The sequence below is a fragment of the Citrus sinensis genome, chromosome 1 (genome assembly GCF_022201045.2).
Source record: "Citrus sinensis cultivar Valencia sweet orange chromosome 1, DVS_A1.0, whole genome shotgun sequence".
NCBI classification, from domain to species: Eukaryota; Viridiplantae; Streptophyta; class Magnoliopsida; order Sapindales; family Rutaceae; genus Citrus; species Citrus sinensis.
In genome coordinates, this window is record NC_068556.1 from 11,419,311 (window position 1) to 11,444,477 (window position 25,167).

Genomic DNA, 25,167 nt, shown 5'->3' on the forward strand with positions numbered 1-25,167 from the left:
TGGTTTTAACTATTTATACATGCAGAAATATTATTTAGATATTATTTGATTAAATTATTTACTAGATCTTTATTTCACAGGTTATATATTTAGAAAATACTAAAAAATAAATGTTATACTGCAAAAAAATGTAAGGCTTTGATCTTTATAAATTATTATATTTTTTAACATTTATACTAAAAAATAATGTTAAATTTCTAAAATTTAAGACATTTATATTTAGTATTTTTCTAAGTACTAATAAATATTATTTTCTAAATATATAATTTAAATTAATTAGAAAAGAATTAATACAGTATGGTGTAGTATCAAATGTTGTACAACATTATTATATTATAGTGTTGATGTGATACAATATAATACAATACACTTACATTAAAATAATATTATACAGTATATTACAATATAATGTACGAAATACACCCTCATTGAATTATTTGTTATTTTCGTTAAATTTTTTAAATTTTATTAAAAGTCAGCAGGGACAAATTACAATTATATTATGAGCAAATGAAAAATTTGATTGAAATTGAACATTTCAAATGAAGCACCATGTCGCTGCCACGGGCTCCTTTGCTGTGACTAGCTGGTCAAAGGAATAGATTTAATTTGTAGTGAAAACTGAAAAATAAATGGAGTGCAAGGTGAAACAAATTTAATAATAATTTCCATAAACAAATTGATACTCCTTAGTCCTTACAATTTTTTAAAGAAAAGAAAATTCCCTTACTCGTTTCACCTATTTCCTCGCACCTTCGTTAATATTAATCTCTTTACTCTTCTTCTTCAGCTTTAGCCCCTGTTCAAGAAACTTCCCAATTCCCAACGTTTCTCAGAACCTCAGACTATAAAATCCCAAAAAACAAAACCGCGTAAAAATTAGCCATTTAGCATAATTATCCAAAAAGTCAAGTCACCGTCAAACACCCCCCCCCCCCCCCCCCCCCCCAAAACACACCGCGTTCACACTTGCGCACACGCCTCTCTTTTCCATCGCTTCACCTCTTCTTATATAAAAGCTCCCATCTTATCATTTCTTGTTCAATTTGAAATCGATTGTGTTCACATTTTTCCGTTGAAGCATTTCTTCAAACACTTGTCAACCTAACAAATTCAAACACACACGCACTGTTTTGTTGCTTAATGGAAATAACTCGTTTCCCATTTCTTAATCAAGAAGAAGACTACTCCCATTTATTAGATTTACTCCCTGAAATGGAGAGTAGAAGCACCTTCATCAACAACAACAACAGCAGCAACAATAATAATAATAATAACAACAATTTGAAGAAGCGGCGACGAAGCGACGACGTATTAAACAAGGGTGCCGCGTGGAGTGATATACTTACCTCACTAATCTTGTTGGACGAAGAAGAGAAACGCGAGCAGCAACAATATTCTATCCACTCTCACCAAGATAAACTCCTCGTCGATGACAATCACAAGCGAAAGGAACAAGCAATGAACGATTATTTCCATCAATTGCAAGACCATTATACCGATTTGGATGTAATGGATCAGTTGAGAACGAACAAAAGATCTCGTCGTACGGCTTCGGCTGTCGCCACTGTTGCAGCGTCAGCATCCGCATCCGCATCCGTGTCGGAAGACGCGTCTGCGGATAACCCGACTACTGCGGGTGGGTCCGCTCAGCACCGTCGTTTGTGGGTCAAAGATCGGTCAAAGGACTGGTGGGATGAGCGAAACCATCCGGATTTCCCAGAGGAAGAATTTTGGAGAGATTTTCGGATGAGTAAAGCCACGTTTGAAATGATTTGCGAGGAGCTGGAAAGCACGGTGATGAAAAAGAACACGATGCTTCGGGACGCGATTCCGGTTCGTCAGCGCGTGGCGGTCTGCGTCTGGAGGCTGGCAACGGGTGAGCCGCTCCGGGTCGTATCAAAACGGTTCGGTCTGGGGATATCCACTTGTCACAAGCTGGTCTTGGAGGTTTGCTCGGCGATCAAAACTGTGTTAATGCCCAAGTTCCTACAGTGGCCTGATGAGCTGAAAATGAAACAAATTAAGGAAGAGTTCCAGGGTATTTCAGGGATACCAAATGTTGGTGGGTCAATGTACACGACTCACATACCAATCATAGCGCCTAAGATTAGCGTTGCTTCGTATTTCAACAAAAGGCACACTGAGAGAAACCAGAAGACTTCTTATTCCATCACAGTACAAGGAGTCGTTGACACCAAAGGAGTATTCACTGATGTTTGCATAGGCTGGCCCGGTTCGATGCCTGATGATAAAGTGCTTGAGAGATCTGCTCTGTTTCAAAGAGCCGACCGAGGGCTTTTAAAGGATGTTTGGATTGTGGGAAATTCTGGGTATCCATTAATGGACTGGGTTATGGTTCCTTATACGCAGAAAAATTTGACTTGGACGCAGCACGCTTTTAATGAGAAGATCGGGGATATTCAAGCTGTCGCAAAAGATGCTTTTGCGAGATTGAAAGGAAGATGGGCTTGCTTGCAAAAGAGGACTGAAGTGAAGCTACAGGATTTGCCTGTTGTTCTTGGAGCTTGCTGCGTTTTGCACAATATTTGCGAGATGAGAAATGAGGTGATGGATCCCCAGTTGAAGTTTGACCTCTTTGATGATGAGATGATTCCTGATAATAGTGTGAGGTCTATGGCTTCTGCTCAGGCCAGAGATCACATTGCTCACAATTTGCTGCACCATGGCCTTGCTGGAACCTCTTTTCTACATTGATTGATTTCAACTTTTTTCTTCTTTTGATTCTGAATTTTGTAATTCTTTTTTTACTATAGCTTGTTACATTCACAGTAATTATAGCAGTACCGAAAAAATCATTCAATTTTTTTTTTTATAATCAGTTGTATAACTGAGATACCTTTGAAAATGAATCGATTGTGAAAGAGCAATAGAATGATATTATTTCAACTTATATTTATAAAATTGTCACAATCGAAAATATTACATACATACTCTCCATCTTCAATAATTGAAGCTTTGTATTCAATACAATTCTCAGCGAAGATAAAAAATGAAGTTTAATCTTCGTACTAAATAATTTGGAGATGTTAAAATAGTTGAGAGTATGGGAAGTATTAATAACAAATGTATGAAGTACTATACCGAACAAGGAATAGCATTTGATTTTATTAAACTTCATAATTTTGTGAGTTGAGGATTGTATTGAATACAAAGCTTCATAAGCTTACTTTAGCTAACGAGGCTCGACTTCCTCTAGGATAGGGAGCTAATAGATGTAAGTTTTTTTCTAAAAGACCATGCTCGTATCATTTGTTTTCACACCTTAGCTAATTAACTAAGTTTTATAAGTAAGGGGAGGGCTAACTTACAGTTGTAAGGTACAGCTCTCTCACCTGAACAGTACCAAATGTGGGTCCAAATACTGTCTATGTGAGAGGTGATACCTTACCGTAACTATAAGGTAACAGCCTCGTATAAGTAAACAGGCTCTTGACTAACTTAGTTAACTAAATCTTCTTAGGTAACTCTGCTAACTAACTTGATTAGTTATGTCTCTATAGATAAACTGACCTAATTAGCTAAGACATCTATATATGTATACTCAGTTATTTAGTTAATACTCTATTTGGTATCAAAATCCTTTAACTTTTTGTTATAAAAAAATTATAATTATAAAATAAAAACTAATATATATAATAATATAAATTTTATTTAATAATTTTGATACAAATAATATAGATATTATTGATCCACTCGCACAATGATTATTAATAATTTTGGAGGTCAATCAAATTTGAGCATTCACTGGTCTGAAAGTGGAAATAGCTAAATTTATAATCCATTTAAGGAGTCTTCCTATAGTACAGCGCTGTATGTAATATAACCACTTCAACAGTAAAAAGGCAACTTGAACAACTAGTATTTTACTGGTTGTTCATTTAATAATTTTTTTAAAATTATAATTTAATACATAAAAAATAAAATAAAATAAAATAATTAAGAAAATTTATAAATATTTAATACAAACAATATTTGAGTGAGAAAAATATTTTTAATTTTAATAAAAGTTTAAAAAAGTATAATAATTATGTCTCAATTTTTTTGGTTAAATGTCAATATATTAGGTTATTGGTTTGCTTATTTCCACTTTCCAATCCATTAGTTTTATGTTTAATATTCCTACTAAACTCGTTAAATACTAGTATTTTGGATTAAATTTCAATTAAATTTATTTCTCGTTAGATAAGTTTCTAAATTCAGTTAAACTTTCTCCCCATTTGGTTTATGTGTTTCAACTATTATTCCACTAATTTTGCGTTCAATATTCCAATTAACTTAGTAAGATTTCAATTATATGGGTTAAATATCAATATTAATTTTTTTGTTTGATTAATCACATATTTTGGTTATGTTTTTTCATTTATAGGTTCATATGTTTCAACTTATTAGTCTACTAGTTTTGCGTTTGATATTCCTACTAAATTCGTTAAGTACCAATATTTCGGGTTACATTTCAAGTAACTTTCATTTTTCGTTGGATGAGTTCCTAATTTTCGTTGCACTTTTTCTCTTAATGGTTCATGTGTTTCAACTAATTATTCCTCTAGTTTTACGTTAAATATTCCCATTAATTTTATAAGATTCCAATTATTCAGGTTAAGTACCAAGTTTGTTTTTGATAATTTTATTTTTGGTAATGCAAGTCTCTAATTTTGGTTATAGTTTCTCATATGTGGGTTTATACGTTTCAATTATTTTTCCACTAGTTTTGCATACAATATTCCAATTAACTTGGTAAGATTATAATTATTTGGGTTAAATACCAAAATTACTTTTTTTTGGTTAGATTAATTCCTACTTTTGGTTAGTCTTTTTCATTTATAGGTTTATATACTTCAACTTATTAGTCCACTAGTTTTATGTTTAATATTCTAACTAAATTCATTAAGTGTCAATATTTTGGGTTAGATTCCAATTAACTTTTATTTCCTATTAGATGAGTTCCTAATTTTCAATTTTCATTGCAGTTTCTTTGTTATTAGTTCATGTGTTTTAGCTAATTATTCCTCTAATTTTTTGTTGAATATTCCCATTAACTTCATAAGATTCCAATTATTCAGGTTAAGTACTAAATTTATTTTTCTAATTTTGTTTTTGGTTAAGTAGGTTCCTCATTTTCTTTATACTTTCGCTCATATGAGTTTATATGTTTCAACTATTATTCCACTGGTTTTGCGTTCAATATTCCAATTAACTTAATAAAATTCTAGTTATTCCTATTAAATACCAAATTTATGTCATTTACACTTAAGGGTAGTGAAATAATAATTAGATTTTATTTAAAAATATTAGATTATAAGTAACAAAATTAAATATCTAAATTATTAGATACAATAACTCATATTTTATTTGGGTAATTTTTTTATATCATAATAATAAAATAGTAAAATAAAACTTATATTAAATTTTAATATAATGATTTAATTGATTAACTATACAAAAATTTTTTGATTTGTATTTTTTAAAATTATTGTGAACTCATTATAATTATTTTTTAGAAGTGGGGTGGATTTACAAATATAGCGGAGTGCAAATACCCCACCCGTACCAAATATGATAATATTAATAAGATGAATTATATGTGACCCCGTACTATTTAAGCAAATATCAACTTATCATATAATAATGAAAAATCTTTATTACAACCCTTAATTTTTTTAAAAATATTTTGGGTCCATAATCTAAGTCCCTTTTTTTTTGTATTTTCATTACTTCATAAGATCTCTTGAATTTGATCATATTTATACTTGAGCTTTTAAACTTTATACATATTGATTCTCATTTTAAACATTTTAATTGATTATTTTTAGTCATCAAATAAATTAATATATTTATTTCAGCTTTCTCTTTACTTTTTAAATATTTTCCTTAACATTTGAAAACTTCGACAGTAAATAAAAAATAGCACATAAAGAGTGCATGCAATTGCTATGTTTCTCATAAAATTAATTTTTTAAAAGTTATGACAACATAAGTTATAAAAATGTTTAAACGTACAAAAATTGAAACTTTCTTAATCTATTTGTGTTGAATTATTTTTTTATTTTTCTTTTGGGATCAAAGTCAAAATTTCATGAACTTGAATGTATTTATACTTAACTTTTGATGTTTATAAATGTTATGCCCATTTTATTATTCAATTAATTATATTTATTTATCTTTGAACTAAAATAAATCAAGAATTAATATTTTTTTGAATTCTAATTAAATTTTTAGCGCTCTATTTTCTTTTCAAATTAGTTTTATTAATTTTTAATTACTTCAACAAAAAATTTATGTTATTAATTATAAATATTATTCGTATTATTATCATTATTATTATTATTTATTTTTTACTCTTACTACAATTGTTATTATTACTATCTTGCCTCATGAAATTTGTTAACAATCTTTTTTTTTTTCTTTTGGTTTAAACGAGTATCCTTCTTTTTATCTTCATTATTTCATGAGATTTTTTGAGCTTGATTGTACCTATACCTGAACTTCTAATCTTTATACACATTTATTCTCATTTTATCATTTTAATTAATAGTATTTACTTATATTTAAAATAAATTGATGCACTTATTCCATCTCTCTTTACTTTTCAAAACTTCATAAACTTATTAGACTTCACAAATTTGAATCAAAATTTAACAATATAAACAATCAGCACTTTCAATTGTTATTATTTATGAATTACAATCACAGAGATTGACCTGTTCTTGTTTTTCTCTGAAAAAAATTCTAATTTGAAAAATAAAATTCTATTTCAAATTAAAAAAAAAATGGAAAATCAGGTTTTAGACCAAGAAAAATATCAACTGTAACTAAAGAAAAATGAATCACATTGGTAAAAATACTCAATTAAACTGAATCTTCATTTACAAATGCCTGACTACTAATAGAATCACCGGAGTATAATTGAAAATTTGGACAAAGGAAAATAATATAAATAATAGGAGTAAAATAATCCACAATCCCTAAGATTAGAGTACCAAAAAAAAAAAATGAAATTACAAGTAACAAGAGTTCAATCTCTATTTTTATGTATTTACATTCTTGCTACAAATTATTGCTTCATGTCATATTTTCATTTACTCCTGCAACAAACAACAAGGTAGCAAGCAAATCAAAATCCTCCAAATGAAAAACTAAAGATAGAAACTCAAGAAATAAAAAGAAAAAGAATGAAAAATTGGAGAGGCAAGAGCAAAGCGACTAAACAGATGCCTTGATCAACTCTAAACATTCATATCATTTGTGGAACCAAACAAAATGTTTGCGCTTAACAAATCAAAAATATTAAGAAACCAAAAAACAAAGTCATCACACAACTAATGCAAATAAACAACACCATATGTCAATCCATATAAACCAACACATGTGCACAAGAGTACAATCCAAATGAATATTGAACAAATCCATCCGTCGTTTAATCAAATTTACAAATCCACAAATACAATTTCAAGCTAAAATGAGAAAGCCTATCATTCCAGTAGTGTTGAAATATACAAAAATAATAAATCATACCTTATAACATTGTAATCAACACTCTCAGCTAGGAAAATCAACAAGAAAATTATCTAACCATTTCATGTCATTTTTATGCTTAACCCAAAAGAAAAACATAGTTGAACAAATGGAAAAATTAATTGAGTTCATAATTGACAAAATTGAAAGCTCATTTAACCTTAGGTTCTCTCACAATTATAATGCAGAAACAACATCCTAGTCTCCATTTAAACCTCGTTGGATCTACACAGGCCTAAAAACTCAACTAATGAAATTGTTTATCTATAATATTTTCATGGTGAAAATAGAAGAAACTCATCAATAAACAGAATAACCAAACAAGATCAATCCCAAAAGAATTATATTACATGTTACAACTATAATCCAAGGAATTAAGACAAGCAGAAAAATCCAATAAACAATAAAACAAACAAAATTAAATCTAACAATCAAATAACTATAATTCAACTGAAATATTAAAGATTATGTGAGTTTTAGATCATTAAAATATCCCCTAACTAAAATAAAAATGCTATTCAATTACATGGGAAAAAATATTCAATTAAACTAAATCTGCTTTACACAAGCTGAAACTCTAAAAGAAGTTCACATTAATATTACCACTTAAACATAATTGAACCTTTAGACGAATAGAATTGGTTAAAAATAATATGAAAATTGGAGTAGAAAACTTCACAATTCCTAAGATAGAGTAAAGCCACAAAGATAAACAAATTAAAATAACAAAATTTCAATCTCTAATTTTCTACCATTTCCATTACTGCTATAAATTATTGCTTCAAGTCGTATTTTTATTTTCTACCGTGATTAAAGAACACTGTAACAAGCAGGTCAAAATCCTTTCAAATGAAAAGTTAAAGATTGTGGAAACTCAAGAAACAAAAGGAAAAATAATGAAAAACTGGAGAGGTAACACGAATGATTGAACAGGGAAGTTGAACGCAGAACATTCATACCGTTTGAGGAAGCAAACAAAATGTTTATGCTTAACAATTTAAGAAATATCACGTAAAATCACTAGACCTCAATCCATACAAACCAACAAGTACTCTGCAAAGCCTGGTAGTGTGGCAAACAAAGCAATTGACAAGAATAATAACCTACAAAGTAGAGATAATCTTAAAGTGTCTTATCTACAAAATTCAAAAAGAAGCTTTGCATTCCATATGCTGACAAAGATCATAATTAATCAAATCCATGAAACACTTTCACTGTTTTAACATGCAAGCCGCAGTATCTTAAGTCTTTGTAATGAGAAAATTTAGAAGCACTTTTAAACAAGGTTCAGTTGAATCAAATAATTGGATCTAATATATAATACAAATGCTAACTCCCATACTAATTTCAACATAATGACCTTTGCTGCATACATTAAAATCATGACTATTACCATGTCCTCAATTTTGCGTCATACAAACAAATTTCATCATAAAACAAAGTACAGTGCTTTAAAAAAAAAGGCATTACAGGCTGCTGGGAATGAGGACTAGGGGCTGATGGGGTTGTAACGAAGATCAAAATCAATGCACTGAAATGAATAATGACAGAACTCATGCTATGAATTGTTTTAAATCATGTTTTACACCTAACAAAGGGTTAGTATATTAGAGGGATTGATACCTGGCATGTACTTCAGCAAACCAGGACCCCTGAAAATAAGAAAGAAAAGTTTTGCTCATTTCAAAAACACGCAAGAAAATAGAGCGTCTTCTCAGGTATTTTTCAAAAAAACTATTCGTTGTAACCTACGCAAAATTCTACTTGGCACAATCGTAAGGACCAATCCTAAGATTAAGATAAAGGCCTGCTTGCTGCACCAGCTTGATAAACTTCAATAGATCATAATACCCCTCCAAATAATACTAAAACCAATTAAAATAAAAAGAAAAAAAATAGCAACACATATATTGCAGAACTTATTTAAAATATTACCCTAGATTTGAGACCACAAGCAAACTGGGCCTCCTGATAAAAACAAATTAGATGCCATGAATAAAATTATTACAAGTCCACCAGAGAAATTGTCAGGATTATAGCGATTAGAAACCTCTCGTAACTTCATTTATCTTCACCAATGAAGATAGGTCAACATTTAACATTCTTTCACAACCAAGTACACCAAGTCTTACACATAAAGGTTTAAGGTTACAAAGTATAGTTACTTAAGACTCTAGATTTATCGTAAGGCAACTTAGAAAATTCCATTACCACACAAAGACCTGCGTCTATTTCTTATAAACATGGCAAGAATCACATCCAAGGTCAAGCAAATTCAACAACAAGCCCATACAACATATACCCAGCACATACACAACTCATTAGCCAATTTGAGGCACAAAACAATAGAATATTGTCATAAAACCACCATAATATCATTGGACTCAAATATAAGAATAATAGAAATATAATTATTCAATTAGATCATTACCCCAAATCACGAATACTAGCGAGACTACATTAATTCATGCTAATGTCAGCAGCACATTATTTAATAAAATCATTCAAACATAAAAAATCAGCTACATGCGAATCTAGAATTTAAAAGGAAATATATAATAATTTTTTGGAGAGAAGAAATCCCTTTCCACTTATATTGAAGATAATTCAATAAAATGACAAGCCCCAATTCGCAGCTCATCAAAACAAACCCCATTACTTTCATTTGCTTGATGATCGATAATGTGACCTTTTTTTTTTAATTTCTGATTTTTTTCCTCTTTGTGAACAACAGAATCTCAAGATGAAATATTGCAGTATGACTTAATTGTAACTCTATCTATTCAAAAGAAAAAAATGACAAGCCCTAGCAATTATCATTCAATTATCAATCCCTAGAAATCATCCCAATATTTCAAGTAATAATTTCTCAATTGTAAAATCAAATTATTGAAACTGAAATTTCAAGTAATATTCATAAACTAAACTGAAACTTCAAGCATATTTAGAGACATGATAAGATTTTAATCATATATTAAATTAGAGAGAGAGAGCTCACCGAAATTATTGGAAGACATAAGAGAGAGATACAGCAAGAGAGATGATTCATGACAGTGAAAAATTCAAGCTGAGAGTGATAGATTGAAGCTGAGCGCGAGAAATTGAGTGACGAATTGAGGCGAGAGTGGCAGATCGAATAAATGACACTCCTTCAACTACATCGTTGCTCTTTGCTGTGATGGGTGGTGAATATTCTTGAATACCAATTTCATTCATCCAAAATTCTGGATGTAGGCGAAAACAATAACAAAGAGAAAACACAAAGGTTGATATTATGAGAGAGAGGGTCATCACAATCCAACGGCAGTGATTTTTTAGTTAAGTTAATTGATGAAATAATAACTGGCATATCCGGTAGCCAAATGAGTAATCACGCATATTAACCATTGGATGTATCTACTTCTATCTAACGGTTGTCTTTTTTTAAAAATAAAATATTAAATTTAGCTGTATGAGATACAGACGCTGTATTACAAGCGGAACCCCATTTAAGATAGAACAACAACAACCGATTCAATCATGCCCTTTTCTCCCTAATAAATTATGAGTTCGGCTCCACAGTATCTTGACTTGACATGGGCCCACTAATCAAACTGCTTCTTCTATGTCATTTTATTTGAACTCAGCTACACTTTCAAGAAATATTCTCTCATCGTTTGTTATTTATTATTCAATCTGATTGACGAGTAAGTAATATGGGACGTTGATCAACATGTGTACCATTATATCCTATCATACACAAAAACAGCTAATAATTCCTCAAATCATTAAAAACTTTGATGTCATGGATGGCGTTTTCTTCATACGAATTTACATAAAAATATACGGGTCGATCCCAGAGGCTGAGCAAAATACACATGTATCGGTTACCACGCGTTTTACACTGCCCATCAAGATTAGCTCGCAAGTATTGACAATTTGAGGCCGTTGATTTACTTGCAATCACTTGACTCGTGGTCCAAGATTAAATAATAAATCTAACGAACTGCCTCCTCAAGTGGATACTTCTAGGCTTCTAACCGTTAAAAGCCATCAGCTCATAGGGACCAAAAAAATTATTTTTCTCCACGTGTCTTTTGACAATGGGATGTTGAAATTCAGCCTTTTTTAATTTTTATTTTAATTTATTGTTTTTATTTTTACAGGTTTCATATCTGATTTCTCTCCCGGTCCTCGAAACAAAAACCACGTAAAAATATGTGGTTTTTAATTAAATACCCTTTAATAGTTTTAAAATTATTTAAATACCCTCTTTTTTTTTTATTTTCATGAATACCCTAATAAATATGAGTAAAATCGAAAATACCCTTAATGAATGCATCAAATTCACTCAATGAATTGTCTTCATATTATTTCCTCATTTCTTTCACCCAATTCCATTTTTGCTGCCGATTCTTTCAAAATCTCTCATAACTTCTTACACAAATACAATTATGTATTCATTTCTTTAACGCCCATTTTTTCTTTAAAGGTGCATTGCTTATTAAACAACCCAATAAGGTATGTTAATATTGTTGGGTTTTAAATTTTTTAATTTTTAGGAAAATTTAGAAAATTTCCTCACATTACAATGTTTTATTTTCACCATTTTTTCTTATATGTAGAAATATATGCAATGTAGGTTGTTTAATTATTTTTTTCAGCAATATAACTTATTTATGGCGAAAATGTTTTGCATCGTGCATTCTTTTGATACCGTGTACGTCATATAGTTAGTCATGTAGGTCGTGTAAGTAATATAATCGTGTAAGTCGTGTAGGTCATGTAAAAAATATAGTCGTGTAAGTCGTGTAAGTATTATAGTCGTGTATGTGGTGTAGGTCGTGTACTTACTTGTATATGAAATTTGATATTATTGTTTTTATTGTATCATCAGATATGGTTTTGGTACGTGTGCCTATTCTCTTCAATGGTGAATAGATTGAGCAAAATGACGAGTATAAGTTCAAAGATTCCAAGGCTAAAGGGAATGGTCGTGCCTATTCTTTTCAATGGTGAATGGTCGTGTAGGTCATGTACTTACTTGTATATTACATGACCTTACATGACCAAATAGTGCGTTCATAAATTACAGCAAAAAAATAATTTTGCATATTCGACAGTTTGAGAAATGATGAGATTAATTATTATAAATAAACAAAGTTATCAGTTTACAATGTCAATATTTGGATAAGATACATTAATGGATATCGCAATTAAATATATTACAACCATTTAAAAAGTTTTTTTTTTATCTTCAAACTGCTTTCTTCCTCTGCCGAAGCATACATGCATACATGAGGAATGCCTGCATATAATAAATCCATGAAATCAATTAGAAACAACTCTTAATCAAAGGTTGGTTGAAAAAAAAACACTTTAGTTAATTCTTCCTATTAAGAAACCAAACTATTTCCACCAGCAAGCTATTTCCACCACTAACAGTGATGGCTTATAAAATTTCATATTAAGAAACCAAACTATTTCCACCAGCAATGACTTCATTTAAAAAAACAATACTCACATGTTAGTTGTTCTCTGAAAGTAATGACTGGTCATATAAAAGTCTTTCAGCTAGTTGCTTGCGATAAGAAGAGACATGTGCATGCGTACAATTTGTTTGAATATCTTCACCACGTGCAAGTGTGTCCATGTAACGCAAAACAAACACACCACAATCTCCACTGAGAATTTTAAAAAATAGTCAACTACATACTGAATATATAACTATAACAGCAAAATGAAAAACATTGAGCATTTGGTTTGCTCACCAAGATTCTTGATGTGGCGTATTCTCTACACCCAAAACTGTCCAAACTTTGTTTTTTTGGGTAGTTTCAGGGTGCAAATCATACCGTAAAATCTTCTCCAGTAGAAGAGGAATAATAACAGCATATGGCAATAATTCTTTCAAAAATGTTGAGTCATTCATTACAGAAACCATGGAGTCATATATGGAAATTGTCTCCCTTACAATGTCAACCTCAGCAAGAATCCAATAAAGGTCGTGTAAGTGCAATACATGAAAGTCGTGTAATACACAACCTTGAATCCTACATAACCTTACACGACCAAATCGTGTGTTACATGACAAAATTATAATCCGCACAGTCCATCAATTTTTCACAATTTGCATGCAGCAAAACAACTAGAAATTTATTTTTGAACATGTAATGAGAGACCCGCAACTAATTAATCTATTTTTTCTATATAAACCCTAACTTTTTATTTTTTTCCCTGAATATCAACGAGAAAACTATTTATAGAGAATTACTTACCCCAACTAGTTAAATTATGACCATTTTACAATAAAGGATCAGCTCTCGTCGGCGATTATGTAGCGACGAACTAGGCTTCTCTTTCTTAGTTGTGGCAGCTTCCCCTTCTCAGGCTTAGTTTGCTCGTGTTGAAGTTCGATTTACCATGAATGGAGAATGAATGTTTGTTTCGGTAGAGGTGATGTCAGTGAGGGAATTGCAGTGTTTGTTTGTTTGAGTTTGACAATGGAGGGAATTGCAGCAAATGAGTATTTGTTTGCTTCGGTAGAGGGGGGAGAGATGCTATTCGTTGAGTTGAAATGTTTTAAAATGAGGGTAATTTAGTAATTTTTTATCAATTTTTAAAAGGTATCGATGGAAATTTTAACAAAAACAGATTTTAGGGTGTTGAGATAATTTTTAGAGTATGGAGGTTTACCGGGCGCAATTAACTCTAAAAATAACCTGACAGCTAGAGAAGAGGCTAGGCTGAGAACACAAACAATCACTAAAATTCACAAATTACACAGAGTTATGGAGAATCAAAACATAAAAGTGGAGGAACAGGGGGACGACGAGGGGGCGCCCATGGCGGGCGAGGTTCTTGAAGAAGAAGGAGAGATCGGCTCCAGCTTGACCATGGAGAGAGTCGCCGCAGCCAAGCAATTTATTGAGAGTCATTACAAGGCTCAGATGAAACACATCCAAGAACGCAAACAAAGGTTCGTTTATTGCTAATTTGTATAAAAGAATTTTTTATTCTACATTAATTTTCTTTATTTGTTTATCTGTGCATATGTAATTTTCGTGTTCCATTTTGGAAGGATCTCCTTTGACTTTTTGTACATCTTATTTGCATGCATTGTTGTTGTCGTTTTGTTTCTTAATGGAAATCTTCGGGTAAATAAAATGTTCTCCACTGATTGTTAATTGTTAGCTATTGCGGATATCTTGGGTTTACATAATGTGAAAATTTTAATTGCATTTGAATAAAAGATATGGTTAATAAAGGGAATTTGGAATTAGGAAGATAATTCACGGTTGATTTGATTTTCCTCTGCAATTTGTTCTGTGGAGTGTGGAGCACTGGATCATGTAGTCGGCAATGTCAAACTCTGTTATTAGGAATGCAGAGTACAAATAGGGAGAGGATACTTTTGTTAAAATTGCAGCTGACCGAATCTGAATCTAACTAGATATTATCATGGAAAACCTAACTGTAAAGAGTGTTTCCTGTTTGGAATATCATGTGTAATAGCATAAAGTTAATTCCTGCAATAACTTTTGAAGGCTAAAGGAAATTCAAAAGGGATTTAAGCTATACATTTTAGTAGTTTGCCTATGGTTTTGAAACCATTAAATATGTACACTCTTATTTGGGAAGTTGTCTTCACTGGCATCTTAAAGATTTTGGCACTTTCAACATAATAAATGAGGTGTGAGTATAATTTTTTTTTTTTTAAAAATCAAGAGCATTTTTCCTGCATTGGAAGGATGAGGTGTGTTTACCTTCACTGTTTTACTCCTTTAGATACGAGTGATTGTTTATTTCATTTTCCTCGCACTCCATGTGGCAAAACCACACAAATCTTCAAAGGTTGTTTGCAATTTTGTTGAAAGTAAGGAGAGCTGCAGGAATATGTAATATTTGAAAAATATGTGTAAATGATTTTGTCTTTACTTTTTTTTTTAATAATTTCCTATTACCAATAGCATCTTTCCTGTCCATGCCTGCGAACTTGTTTGATTGCCATTCCGGTTTCTAGTTCGTGCGTACAAACAATCACAAACAGAGAAACAAAAGCATAATAGTGCATGGATAGCATTTTCCATTGAATTCATCAAACTTTGAATTCTTCTATTTTTCTTTTAGCTTTCAATTTCGATTTTTTTGCTTTAGCTTTCCTTCATTGTGACCATTTGCTATGAAAGTATAAAAGTACTTATGTTTATGGTAAAATGTTTCTTCTTTCCATTTTCGATTGCTGCACTACACTAGAATTATTACCAAGGGTTCCCCCAGCTGCAACATCCGTAGGCATCCAGAAACAAACTAAGTACTATACCCCCAGAAACAATCTAAGTACTATATACACAAGCAAATTCTACTTTTTGACTTGACTCATATCATATGTAAAAAATTCCTAGTGCATTTTGACACTTAGTGAATATGTCAAAAACATCCTTGTGCATTTTGAAACTAAGAAAAACATAATGTCCTTTATCAGTGATATTTACCTTTTCAATGACTTTTTTGACAATGGAGTTTCCTTTGATCTTGGTATTTTTCCTGGCATATCATTGTCAATGTTAGGCGCTCGGTGCTGGAAAGAAAGTTGGCATCTTCAGATGTTCCAGAAGAAGAACAAATCAATATACTGAAGGATCTGGAGCGCAAAGAGACTGAATATATGCGTTTAAAAAGGCATAAGATTTCTGTAGATGACTTTGACCTCTTAACCATTATTGGAAGAGGAGCTTTCGGAGAGGTTAGACACGCATCCTTTGAATAACATTTGAGGAGATTTCTTTAAAATTATCCTTAATTCTTGGATAATAAAAAGGAATTATTGTGCTAAATTTTCTGATTGTATTTCAAAATAACAGACAATAACAATTACATTATGATCTAAGCAAAACAAAAGCTGTCCTAACTAATCTTGAATAAATTTTCAATTATCATCAACCATTCTGACCTCGATACCTGATATGCTGATAATGTGGAGGCAACTAATATCAATAAATTGGCAGACCGGAGGTAAAAATTGAATAAGAAAGGTTATTGCACTAAATCTTTTAGTAATAGATACTTAAGTGCGTAGAGTATGATCCTCATCATTGTTTCTTAATGATAATGGGGACCCTTGAGTCAGTCGGTTTAACTCTCATTGTGATAGCACAACTGAATCTTATTTTCCCTGTAGCCAAAAGTAGTCTCCAAAAGCATCAAATCCACCACTTCCCTTATAGATATTTAAGTGATGTGGAGGCAATGTTAGAGTTCAATGATGGTACTACTGGTGGCAGGGGTACACTATTGCTGGTGATGGTCAAAGTACCAAAGGCATCAGTGATGTCAGAGGCCTGCTGAGGGCTAAGTTGCTGGAATATATTATGGTAGAGAGGCTGGATATTGGTGATGAGGGGTGATGCCAGTGATGGCATTGTTGAATGAGGTAGCAGTTGCATAGGCAACATAGAGTTCATAGAAATACTGAAATTAATGATTTTTGGTGTCTTAAGAATTATATTGTGGTTTTTGTGATAATTGTAGTGGGCATGTGCAACTGGGTTTAGTCTTGGTGGATGTTGTGGGGTGAAATGGTTTGGGTAGTGAAGATTTTGTGCTAGTGCTAAAGATGTATTAAGCTCGTAGAAATAGTAAGTGGTGTTGTGTTGTTGATCTGGTTTTGATGGAATATCAGATTTACAACAGTTTACAGACCATTGTACTTGCTGTTCTCGAGTCTCACCTTATGGATGAGATGTGCATCCCAGCTATTTTAGGATTTTAACATTTCCTAGAACTGAATTACCATCGGAGTAGGTGGCGAAGTCTGTAATGCAGTGTTGGTTTTAGGGTTTGGAACTCCATGCTATTAGTTCCCGTGAAACAAACGAATAAGGCCTAGTTAGTAATTTGAGTCAGAACTGATTATGTTATTCTGCTAAAATATAAGTCATATGAGGCCTTCTTTTTCCTTTTTTTTTTAAAAATAATTTTTAATCTGAATTCCAATATTTAGACTACACTTTTTTTTCCCTTTTTCTTTTTAAATATTTTTTAATCTGAAGTCCAACCTTTAAACTAAATGATAGTGGATGGCCTTCTCCATTCCTTAAACTTCCCAGTTATCACCTTTACCATAGTTCAGTTAAATTTGAGCCTCAATTTTTTATAGTTTGACTGTGTTTTGAGGTGGTTTATATGTTCTTCTAACTTGGTGTTGCAGACCTTTTGATGGAAGTTTGTTAGGAGCTTATATATTTTTCTTTTCAGGTTAGATTGTGTCAGGAGAAAAAATCAGGCAATATTTATGCCATGAAAAAGTTGAAGAAGTCAGAAATGCTTAGCAGAGGACAGGTAAGATCCAAAATATTTAGTCATTTTTACTTTATTCTTTTAGCAAAAATATTATGTGGCTTAGAACAAATGCTGTGCCCCCTTTTTTTTCAAGGCTATAGCTGAATCCTCTGCATGAATGTTATACCTTCTGTTTTGTCTCAAGAAAAAGGTGGTTGTTGGTTCCATGTCTCATCTGCTTGTACTATTTTCTTGAATTTTTTTTTTTTGTTTCATAACCCGATGAGCTGTATTAAACTCATGATCCATAGGTTTGAATGATACATGCTATACAAAAGTTTTCAGTAATGTGAATGATTGACTTTGCAAGCTTAGTTTGATGAGTGGTGACTGGTAAGAGATGGAGAATTGGATTGGGAACTGTAATATCCATGAGAAGTTAATAATTTTACACTAAGGAGAAGATAAGAGATTTGGTTTGATGTTTTGGTCATGAACAAAGAAGAGAGATGAGTATTATATTGGAAAGTATATGAAATCTTATTGCTACTTATATGCCCTTTTCCTTCTTATAAGAATCTCTGGTTTGGAAGCTGTTATTTCGGGCAATAAAATCTGCGGAGTATCATTTCTTATTAGAGGGATACAAGGAATACAATACAAATTAATAACATTGTTGTTTGATTGCTGCATAGCTCACACTATTCATTCTCATTTTCCCATTGGAGTGGATCAAGGATAGGATACAAATTAATAACATTGTTGTTTTATTTCCTCATTGCTCACATTATTCATTCTCATTAATTGCATTGAGTTTTGTGTTTTCATCCAACAAATAAGCTCATGCTGCATCAGTTTGCATACAATTGTTTGTACAAAAGGTTTGTATGCTTGTTATTCATCTTTTGATTAGTAAATAAGATGCCTAGAATCATGGTAGTTTGTAAAGTGACAATAAGACTAATTCCATGGCATCTCTCACAGTGAAGAAGGATTATTCCTTGCTCAATATTTTACTTTGAAGCAGCTGCTTTTTGTAACAGCTATTGTCTCTATCCTTGAATCTCATAGCACCAAGGGAACATCAGCCATTTTCAATAATTATGTATGTCACTTCAATAGTTGCGAGTTTCTTGACACATTACTGATGTTATACGCCACAGGTTGAACATGTTAGAGCTGAGAGGAATTTGCTTGCTGAAGTTGCCAGCCACTGCATTGTGAAACTCTATTATTCCTTTCAAGATGCTGAGTACTTATATCTAATTATGGAATATCTGCCTGGTGGTGACGTGATGACTTTGTTGATGAGGGAGGAGACTCTAACTGAAACAGTGGCTAGATTTTACATTGCTCAAAGTGTTTTGGCCATAGAATCTATTCATAAACATAACTATATTCACAGGTTCATATTTTCATGTTTGTTAAAAGAAAAATATTTGGGAACAAAATATCTTGAAGTTCATTATATTTATAACTTGATGAAATCTTGTTGGCTTAACTAATTCACGACCATGCGTATGTTCATTTATTCTACAGAGATATAAAACCTGACAACCTTTTGCTGGACCAAAACGGTCATATGAAGCTCTCTGACTTTGGTCTTTGCAAGCCTCTTGACTGCACAAATTTGTCTGCTATAAATGAAAATGAAGTTCTAGATGATGAGAATTTAAATGAATCAATGGATGTTGATGGCCGCTTCCCAGAATCTGGTTGTGGGAGGCGCTGGAAAAGTCCCCTTGAACAGTTACAACATTGGCAGATAAATAGGAGGAAACTGGTACGTAGTAGTTCCCCATGTCTGATCTATAGATATGACCCTCCTGTACATCTATGTTTATCTTTGATTGCCGATTAAGTGAAATTCAGACTGGATCATAAAGATGAGAGTTCAAGCAACTGACATTTGTTTGGAAAAAAAAAAAGGGAATGAAAAAAAAAAGGGAAATTTGACTACATAGCTATATCCAACATTGTGCATGAGTTTGTTTGCACTAAGAAATTTCATTTATTTGGTTAGGCATGGAAAGTAAAAAGCGATATTGGATAATTCTGTTTCAATTCTCTGAAACTATTGGGTATATTGGTTACCATACAGTGAAGATTTAGTTGTCATCATGATTAAACTTGTTCAAAACAAATAAACCTCCTCGATAATCCGTTACCGTTATGGCACTTCTTTTTGTGCATCTTGGATAAACTTTAGAATTTTGTTGCCTTCATTTATCTTTTTCCTTTTTGTTTTATCAGTGCTTCTCTTGTATGCTTCTGACAGGCAGCAGGCATTTATTGTTGGGTGAATTCTTACTTACTGCAGAGAACTGGCAACAATCTTAGTTGTGTTATTTTGGGAATAATTTAAGTATTTTTTTTATTATTGATCTTGAATATTTACAGTTAGAAGGATCTTTGTTTTTAAGTTTATGTTTTCTTCTTATTTTGACAGGCATATTCAACAGTAGGCACGCCTGATTATATTGCGCCAGAAGTGTTGCTGAAGAAAGGATATGGAATGGAGTGTGACTGGTTAGCATATTGGAATGAAACTCTTTCTTGTAACTATTTGTCTGACATTATGTTGTATGTTTGACTTTTGTAATAGGTTTTTAAATTTTCCTCGGAGAGCATTGATAGAAGTGGAAGTGAAAAATAACTTTTGATGGAATTGTTTTTGTTTTATGTTTTTCCTATGATTGATTTTATATGACTGCTGTTTACTGCATTTTTCTTTTTTATCTTTTACAAGGATTGTCCTTCTGATTTGGAGGTTAAATTCAGGTTAAAAAGAAGGATTGTCCTTCTTTTTTATATAAATGACTTAGAAATTTTTCTTTTCGTAAACTTTTCTACCAGAACCCCCTAAAGATTATGCATTTATATTTTTAGTATAACATATTAGAAGAGAAACAAATTGATGCGATGCGTGGTTCTCTGTATTTTCTTTTTCTTCATATTTGTAATAAAATTCTTTTGTCCATTTCATGAATTCTTATCAAGTTTTGTGCTAGCAGGTGGTCACTTGGTGCCATAATGTACGAGATGCTTGTTGGTTATCCCCCTTTTTACTCTGATGATCCAGTAACAACATGCAGAAAGGTTTACTTTTAAGATGCAGTGTGGCCTCGGTCACAGTATCATATTGAATCTGTTTTCCACCTCATCTGTCATATTTCTCTCTTCTCACATTTAATTCATTATTAGTTGTAAACTTACATAGGCTATGCTCTGTATGCGTGTTTGAGTTCAAGACATTTCATTGGTGGCATCAGATAAGATAAAAAATAAAATATTATAAAATCTGTCCTTATTTAAAAAGACTCATTAAAGTTCATTAAATTGAGTTGTTTAATGCACTAACGTCATGGGTTGTATTGCAATTTCTAAAGAATGAATGAATGGTTTAAATTCTTCTCATTTCCTTGCATGTATTTCAGATCGTGCATTGGAAAAATCACTTGAAGTTTCCGGAGGAGGCAAGATTGACGCCTGAAGCAAAGGATCTTATTTGTAGGTTGCTTTGTGATGTTGAGCATAGGCTTGGAACTCTTGGGTCTGAGCAAATTAAAGTTCGTTCTTGTAGATTACAATATCTTCTTTAACTTCATGTTTGCTATTGCTCTTTAGCACATCTATTAACATCAAATTGTCATCAGGCTCATCCTTGGTTCAAAGATATTGCATGGGACAAACTCTATGAAATGGAAGCAGCATATAAACCAGAGGTCAATGGTGTACTCGATACCCAAAACTTCATGAAATTTGATGAGGTAATGTGTTTCACATATTCAATTCTTCCATTAGTTAAGAAACAGGTTATTAATTGTTTTGTTTGCCTAGAATTAACTGAAAGCATTCGTCTACAGTTCTCTAAGTATAGATAGGGAAAAAGGGGCTAGTCCTACTGGTAAATTTGGGATTTGAATCCAAAACATTTCGTGATATCCATTTTCATTAGGTTTGACTGTTTTTATAGATTTCAGGAATGCTATCCTCTGTATAAGGCAGCCTTTAAACCTTAATAGTTAAGTAGATACATGGTAATAAATTGAAATATCTTAAGAACCACTTTTAGGACTGTTTGGTATTCTTTGGGCTTTGAAAATAATCATTTTTAGCTGTGCTGAAGAAATGATCAGCTGTAAAGATAGCAGTAAGGTGTTTGGTTAGTTTTGTTTTTAAAAGTACTGTCAGTTATATATATATATATACACACACACACATAAATATATATTTCCTTTTATAAGAAAAGAAAATTATATGCTTTTGGTTGATTTTACAGTTAAAATGTTGTGACAATGCATATGACTAAAATCCACATAATGCCAAGAAAAAAATATTTTCATGCATGATGTGTGTGAATGTAGTAATTATGAAGACGTTTGGTATCTACATGCCAAACAATTATTATTTTATTAAAATAATTGTCAATTGAGAATCTAATGTTTACTTTTCTAATTTTTTGTTTGTTTTATTATATCATGATAATAAAAACTTAATATTTCTTTCATAAAAAATTAAGATTTTAAGTAATAAGGATCTTGTTAAGCTTAAAATTTAATGATTTTATTTTATGGTTAGAGATGGAATTGAGTAATGTGTGCAAGGAAAATTTTGAGTTCGTATAAATTGTTTTCTCAATACCAAAATTTCGAAAAGCTACTCCCTCATTGCTTCAAAATGCCTTTAAGGTATTTTTGCCAGGTTGATTAGAAGAAGAAAAATTAACAAACACCAAAATACCTTTTTAGTTTCCTAGACTCACTTTTGAGCATCCCAACAATCCCAAACAATAGGGTCATATTCTTCATTTATGTCTAGTTATTATTCTTCTTGTGTCATTATTTTTAAGATATCTTTCTAATACCATGTGACTTAGTTATAACTGTGCCATAGGTGGAGTCCCAAACACCAAAAAGAACAGGATCTGGACCCATGAGGAAGGTATGTAACTTTGGTGCAGATGAATTGCAAACGTAATTTGCTTAAATTTAAGTAAGCTGTTCAAATATCTCTATTTTAAGTAGAATTACTATGTGAGAGAAATTTCCTTTATTTAAAGCTTACACAGAGGGCAAGGTGATTTTCAGCCATCAAGTCCATTCAACAGCTTTTAATTATAAAGATTTCAGATGGGTCTGGTTCATTATTAATCCCAGAAAACATGGTTTCAGGAATATAGTTATTATTTCTTTCTTGCATAAGATTGTCTTCACACTGCTTTTCAAAAACATTATGTAATGTCATCTAATGGTATATTTCTATGTGTATATATAAGTGAGAATTACTTGTGGAAGTGTGCCATAATTTTATTAAAATCAATCTCTGCTTCTGTCCATAAATTTGGTTTGCATATTAACTCATCTTGAATTTCCTAGATGACACTGCATACCTGTAAAAATTAATCTATGTGATAAAAGTTATTGTTTTTCAATCTGGCTTACTGAAAGCATCTTATTTGTTCTCTTTGTCAACAGATGATGTTAACTCCTAAAGATCTCAGTTTTGTTGGGTACACATATAAGAATTTTGAGGCTGTCAAAGGTATGCACAATCGTATTGGTATGGGAATACTACTCAAGTTTATGCTTTACTGTTCTTCTTTCATCTTTTACTATCTGACTTCCTAATGTGATACGCTGTCATCCTAATATTCTAATAACTCTCTTCGGCTTCTATAGGGAGTCTTTACCTATTGGTCAAATTTATCTTTTATTCTTGCTCATGCAGTAAAATTATCATTTCCCAGCTTCATAATATTAGACTTGCATGTGTACCATGCATGAAACAATAGCTGAAGTATGCATCTTATTGAAAATCCACTTTTTTTCAGATATTGAAATTGATTATGTATGCCATGTCTTTCTTGGCATGAAGTAGACTCCATATAAAAACCAGTTGTAATAATTAAATGTTTGAATTCATTTTTACATCGTACTTTTCGAAGCTCTTACCTTGCAGCATATAGTAATCAAGCATGACCTTTTACATTAAAATTGGGTTGAAGACAGGCTACCACTTAGCTCAACTATTATTTTCAGCTTTAGCGAGATCTATGATTATTGTTTTAAGTAATAACCAGAAACAATCATCTGGTCTGCTGAGATCATAGCCCATTAACATTCTTTCAAGGCTTCAAACATTTGCAAGTGCAATTTGTGTTCATTTGTTCTCTAATTTAAGTATCCATTAATGTATTTTCTGATGTCCTTTTATCCTGATATAGCCAGCAAACTTTTTTAATTATTCACACAACCACTGCAGATAAAAGGAGTACGTTGCCAGATCGGCTGTCTGCTGACTATATACAATGTAATGGATGCCCAATTTGTATAACAACATAGCCTCCTTAAGCGTATGTGCGCCATTTATATTCATTCAATGGCACTAATTAATGATTTTCTCTTCTAGGTGATTCTACAATTGACAATTCTTCTGAAAGTACAACTGACAACACAAAGAGACAGACACATGCATCGTCAGGGGATGCCATGTAAAGCATCAGCATTTTGCAATAGCCAGAGATGGGGTCGACCTGCTTATTTTTCAGTCAGGTTGCTGCCACTTTTTGCATAATTTCTAATTGTACAGCTATATTAGGACTTCTGGGAAGCCCTTTTTGATGGTAGCAGCAGTAGTTGTAATTGAAAGTTTTGCATTTATTTAAGATTTTTATGGAGGTTCTGATTGCCGAGGTTGGCAATCAAAGGTAATATGCCATTGCTTGTGGCAGCTTTTGGTCCTCTGTTGTTCTTGATAGTTTAGGAGACTGAAACCTAGTAACTGTATCTTTATCTGGAAGAACCCTACTGTTATGATGCAGCGAAAGTTTAATGTTTTAATAGTTCGTTGATTCTTGAGAGTACTGAAATAAAAGAATAGTTGAAGTTCACATTTATTCACATTTATTCGAAAGATACCATGAGCCTAGGGGATTAGGATTCGTTGATTCTATAGAATGCTGAGAATTAGCTAAACTATACAGCTCACACTAAGCTTTGAAAACTGAATATTAGTGAATTCAACTCTGCCTTCAAAAGCTATAAGAGGATTATTTATACTATTAGTAATTATCCTAAATCATAAGGAAAAGTGAAAACGAAGTTTTAAACTTTTAAGAAAAAGAATAATAAACTTTAGATAATAAGTAAACCAATTTAAATATGATAAGAGTTCCTAATTTACATCACTCTCCTAGGATGGAGAGAATTCTCACTTAAATTCAGGTTGTTATGAACAACATCTTCATCATGATCACCTCTTAAAGGAGTAAGACACTAGACATTAAATACATCTGCAATATGAATATGACTAAGAAGCTTTTGTCTATAGCCATTATGATTTATCTTCTCTGTAATATCCAAAAGTTTG

At 31.9% G+C, this 25,167-nt stretch overlaps 2 protein-coding genes and 1 long non-coding RNA gene across 5 annotated transcripts; 2 read left to right on the top strand and 1 right to left on the bottom strand.

The window, feature by feature from the left end:
- Positions 1-995: 995 nt before the first annotated feature.
- Positions 996-2,914, top strand: LOC102622258 (protein ALP1-like). Its single transcript, XM_006475434.3, has one exon. The coding sequence runs from the start codon at positions 1,144-1,146 to the stop codon at positions 2,716-2,718; it is 1,575 nt and encodes a 524-aa protein (XP_006475497.1). The 5' UTR covers positions 996-1,143; the 3' UTR covers positions 2,719-2,914.
- Positions 2,915-6,853: 3,939 nt separating this feature from the next.
- On the bottom strand, positions 6,854-10,833 carry LOC107176586 (uncharacterized). The gene is made up of 3 exons (XR_001507881.3): positions 10,535-10,833; positions 9,160-9,188; positions 6,854-7,106 (listed from the first exon to the last, which is right to left on the bottom strand). It is a non-coding gene; the product is annotated as an uncharacterized LOC107176586 (long non-coding RNA).
- Positions 10,834-14,212: 3,379 nt separating this feature from the next.
- Positions 14,213-24,694, top strand: LOC102622557 (uncharacterized). Of its 3 annotated transcripts, XM_006475436.4 has the most exons (13): positions 14,215-14,494; positions 16,087-16,261; positions 17,773-17,856; positions 18,960-19,201; positions 19,336-19,579; positions 20,246-20,325; positions 20,811-20,895; positions 21,234-21,365; positions 21,453-21,566; positions 22,693-22,740; positions 23,274-23,340; positions 24,061-24,108; positions 24,208-24,694. In XM_006475436.4, the coding sequence occupies exons 1-13, from the start codon at positions 14,307-14,309 to the stop codon at positions 24,291-24,293; spliced, it is 1,593 nt and encodes a 530-aa protein (XP_006475499.1). In that variant the 5' UTR covers positions 14,215-14,306; the 3' UTR covers positions 24,294-24,694. The 3 variants fall into 3 exon arrangements, 2 of the variants coding, with proteins under 2 accessions (XP_006475500.1, XP_006475499.1); XM_006475437.4 differs by lacking the exon at positions 24,061-24,108 and having other exon boundaries at positions 14,213-14,494; XR_001507911.3 differs by lacking the exons at positions 24,061-24,108; positions 24,208-24,694 and having other exon boundaries at positions 14,214-14,494; positions 22,676-22,740; positions 23,274-23,346.
- The last annotated feature ends 473 nt before the right edge of the window (positions 24,695-25,167 follow it).

Bases quoted from the DNA above. Each gene is read 5' to 3' on its own strand.
- LOC102622258 (XM_006475434.3), top strand. From the start codon at position 1,144: ATGGAAATAACTCGTTTCCCATTTCTTAATCAAGAAGAAGACTACTCC.
- LOC102622557 (XM_006475436.4), top strand. From the start codon at position 14,307: ATGGAGAATCAAAACATAAAAGTGGAGGAACAGGGGGACGACGAGGGG. The intron at 21,567-22,692 runs GTAATGTGTTTC...ACTGTGCCATAG, and splicing joins ACTTCATGAAATTTGATGAG to GTGGAGTCCCAAACACCAAA. The intron at 23,341-24,060 runs GTATGCACAATC...CAACCACTGCAG, and splicing joins GAATTTTGAGGCTGTCAAAG to ATAAAAGGAGTACGTTGCCA.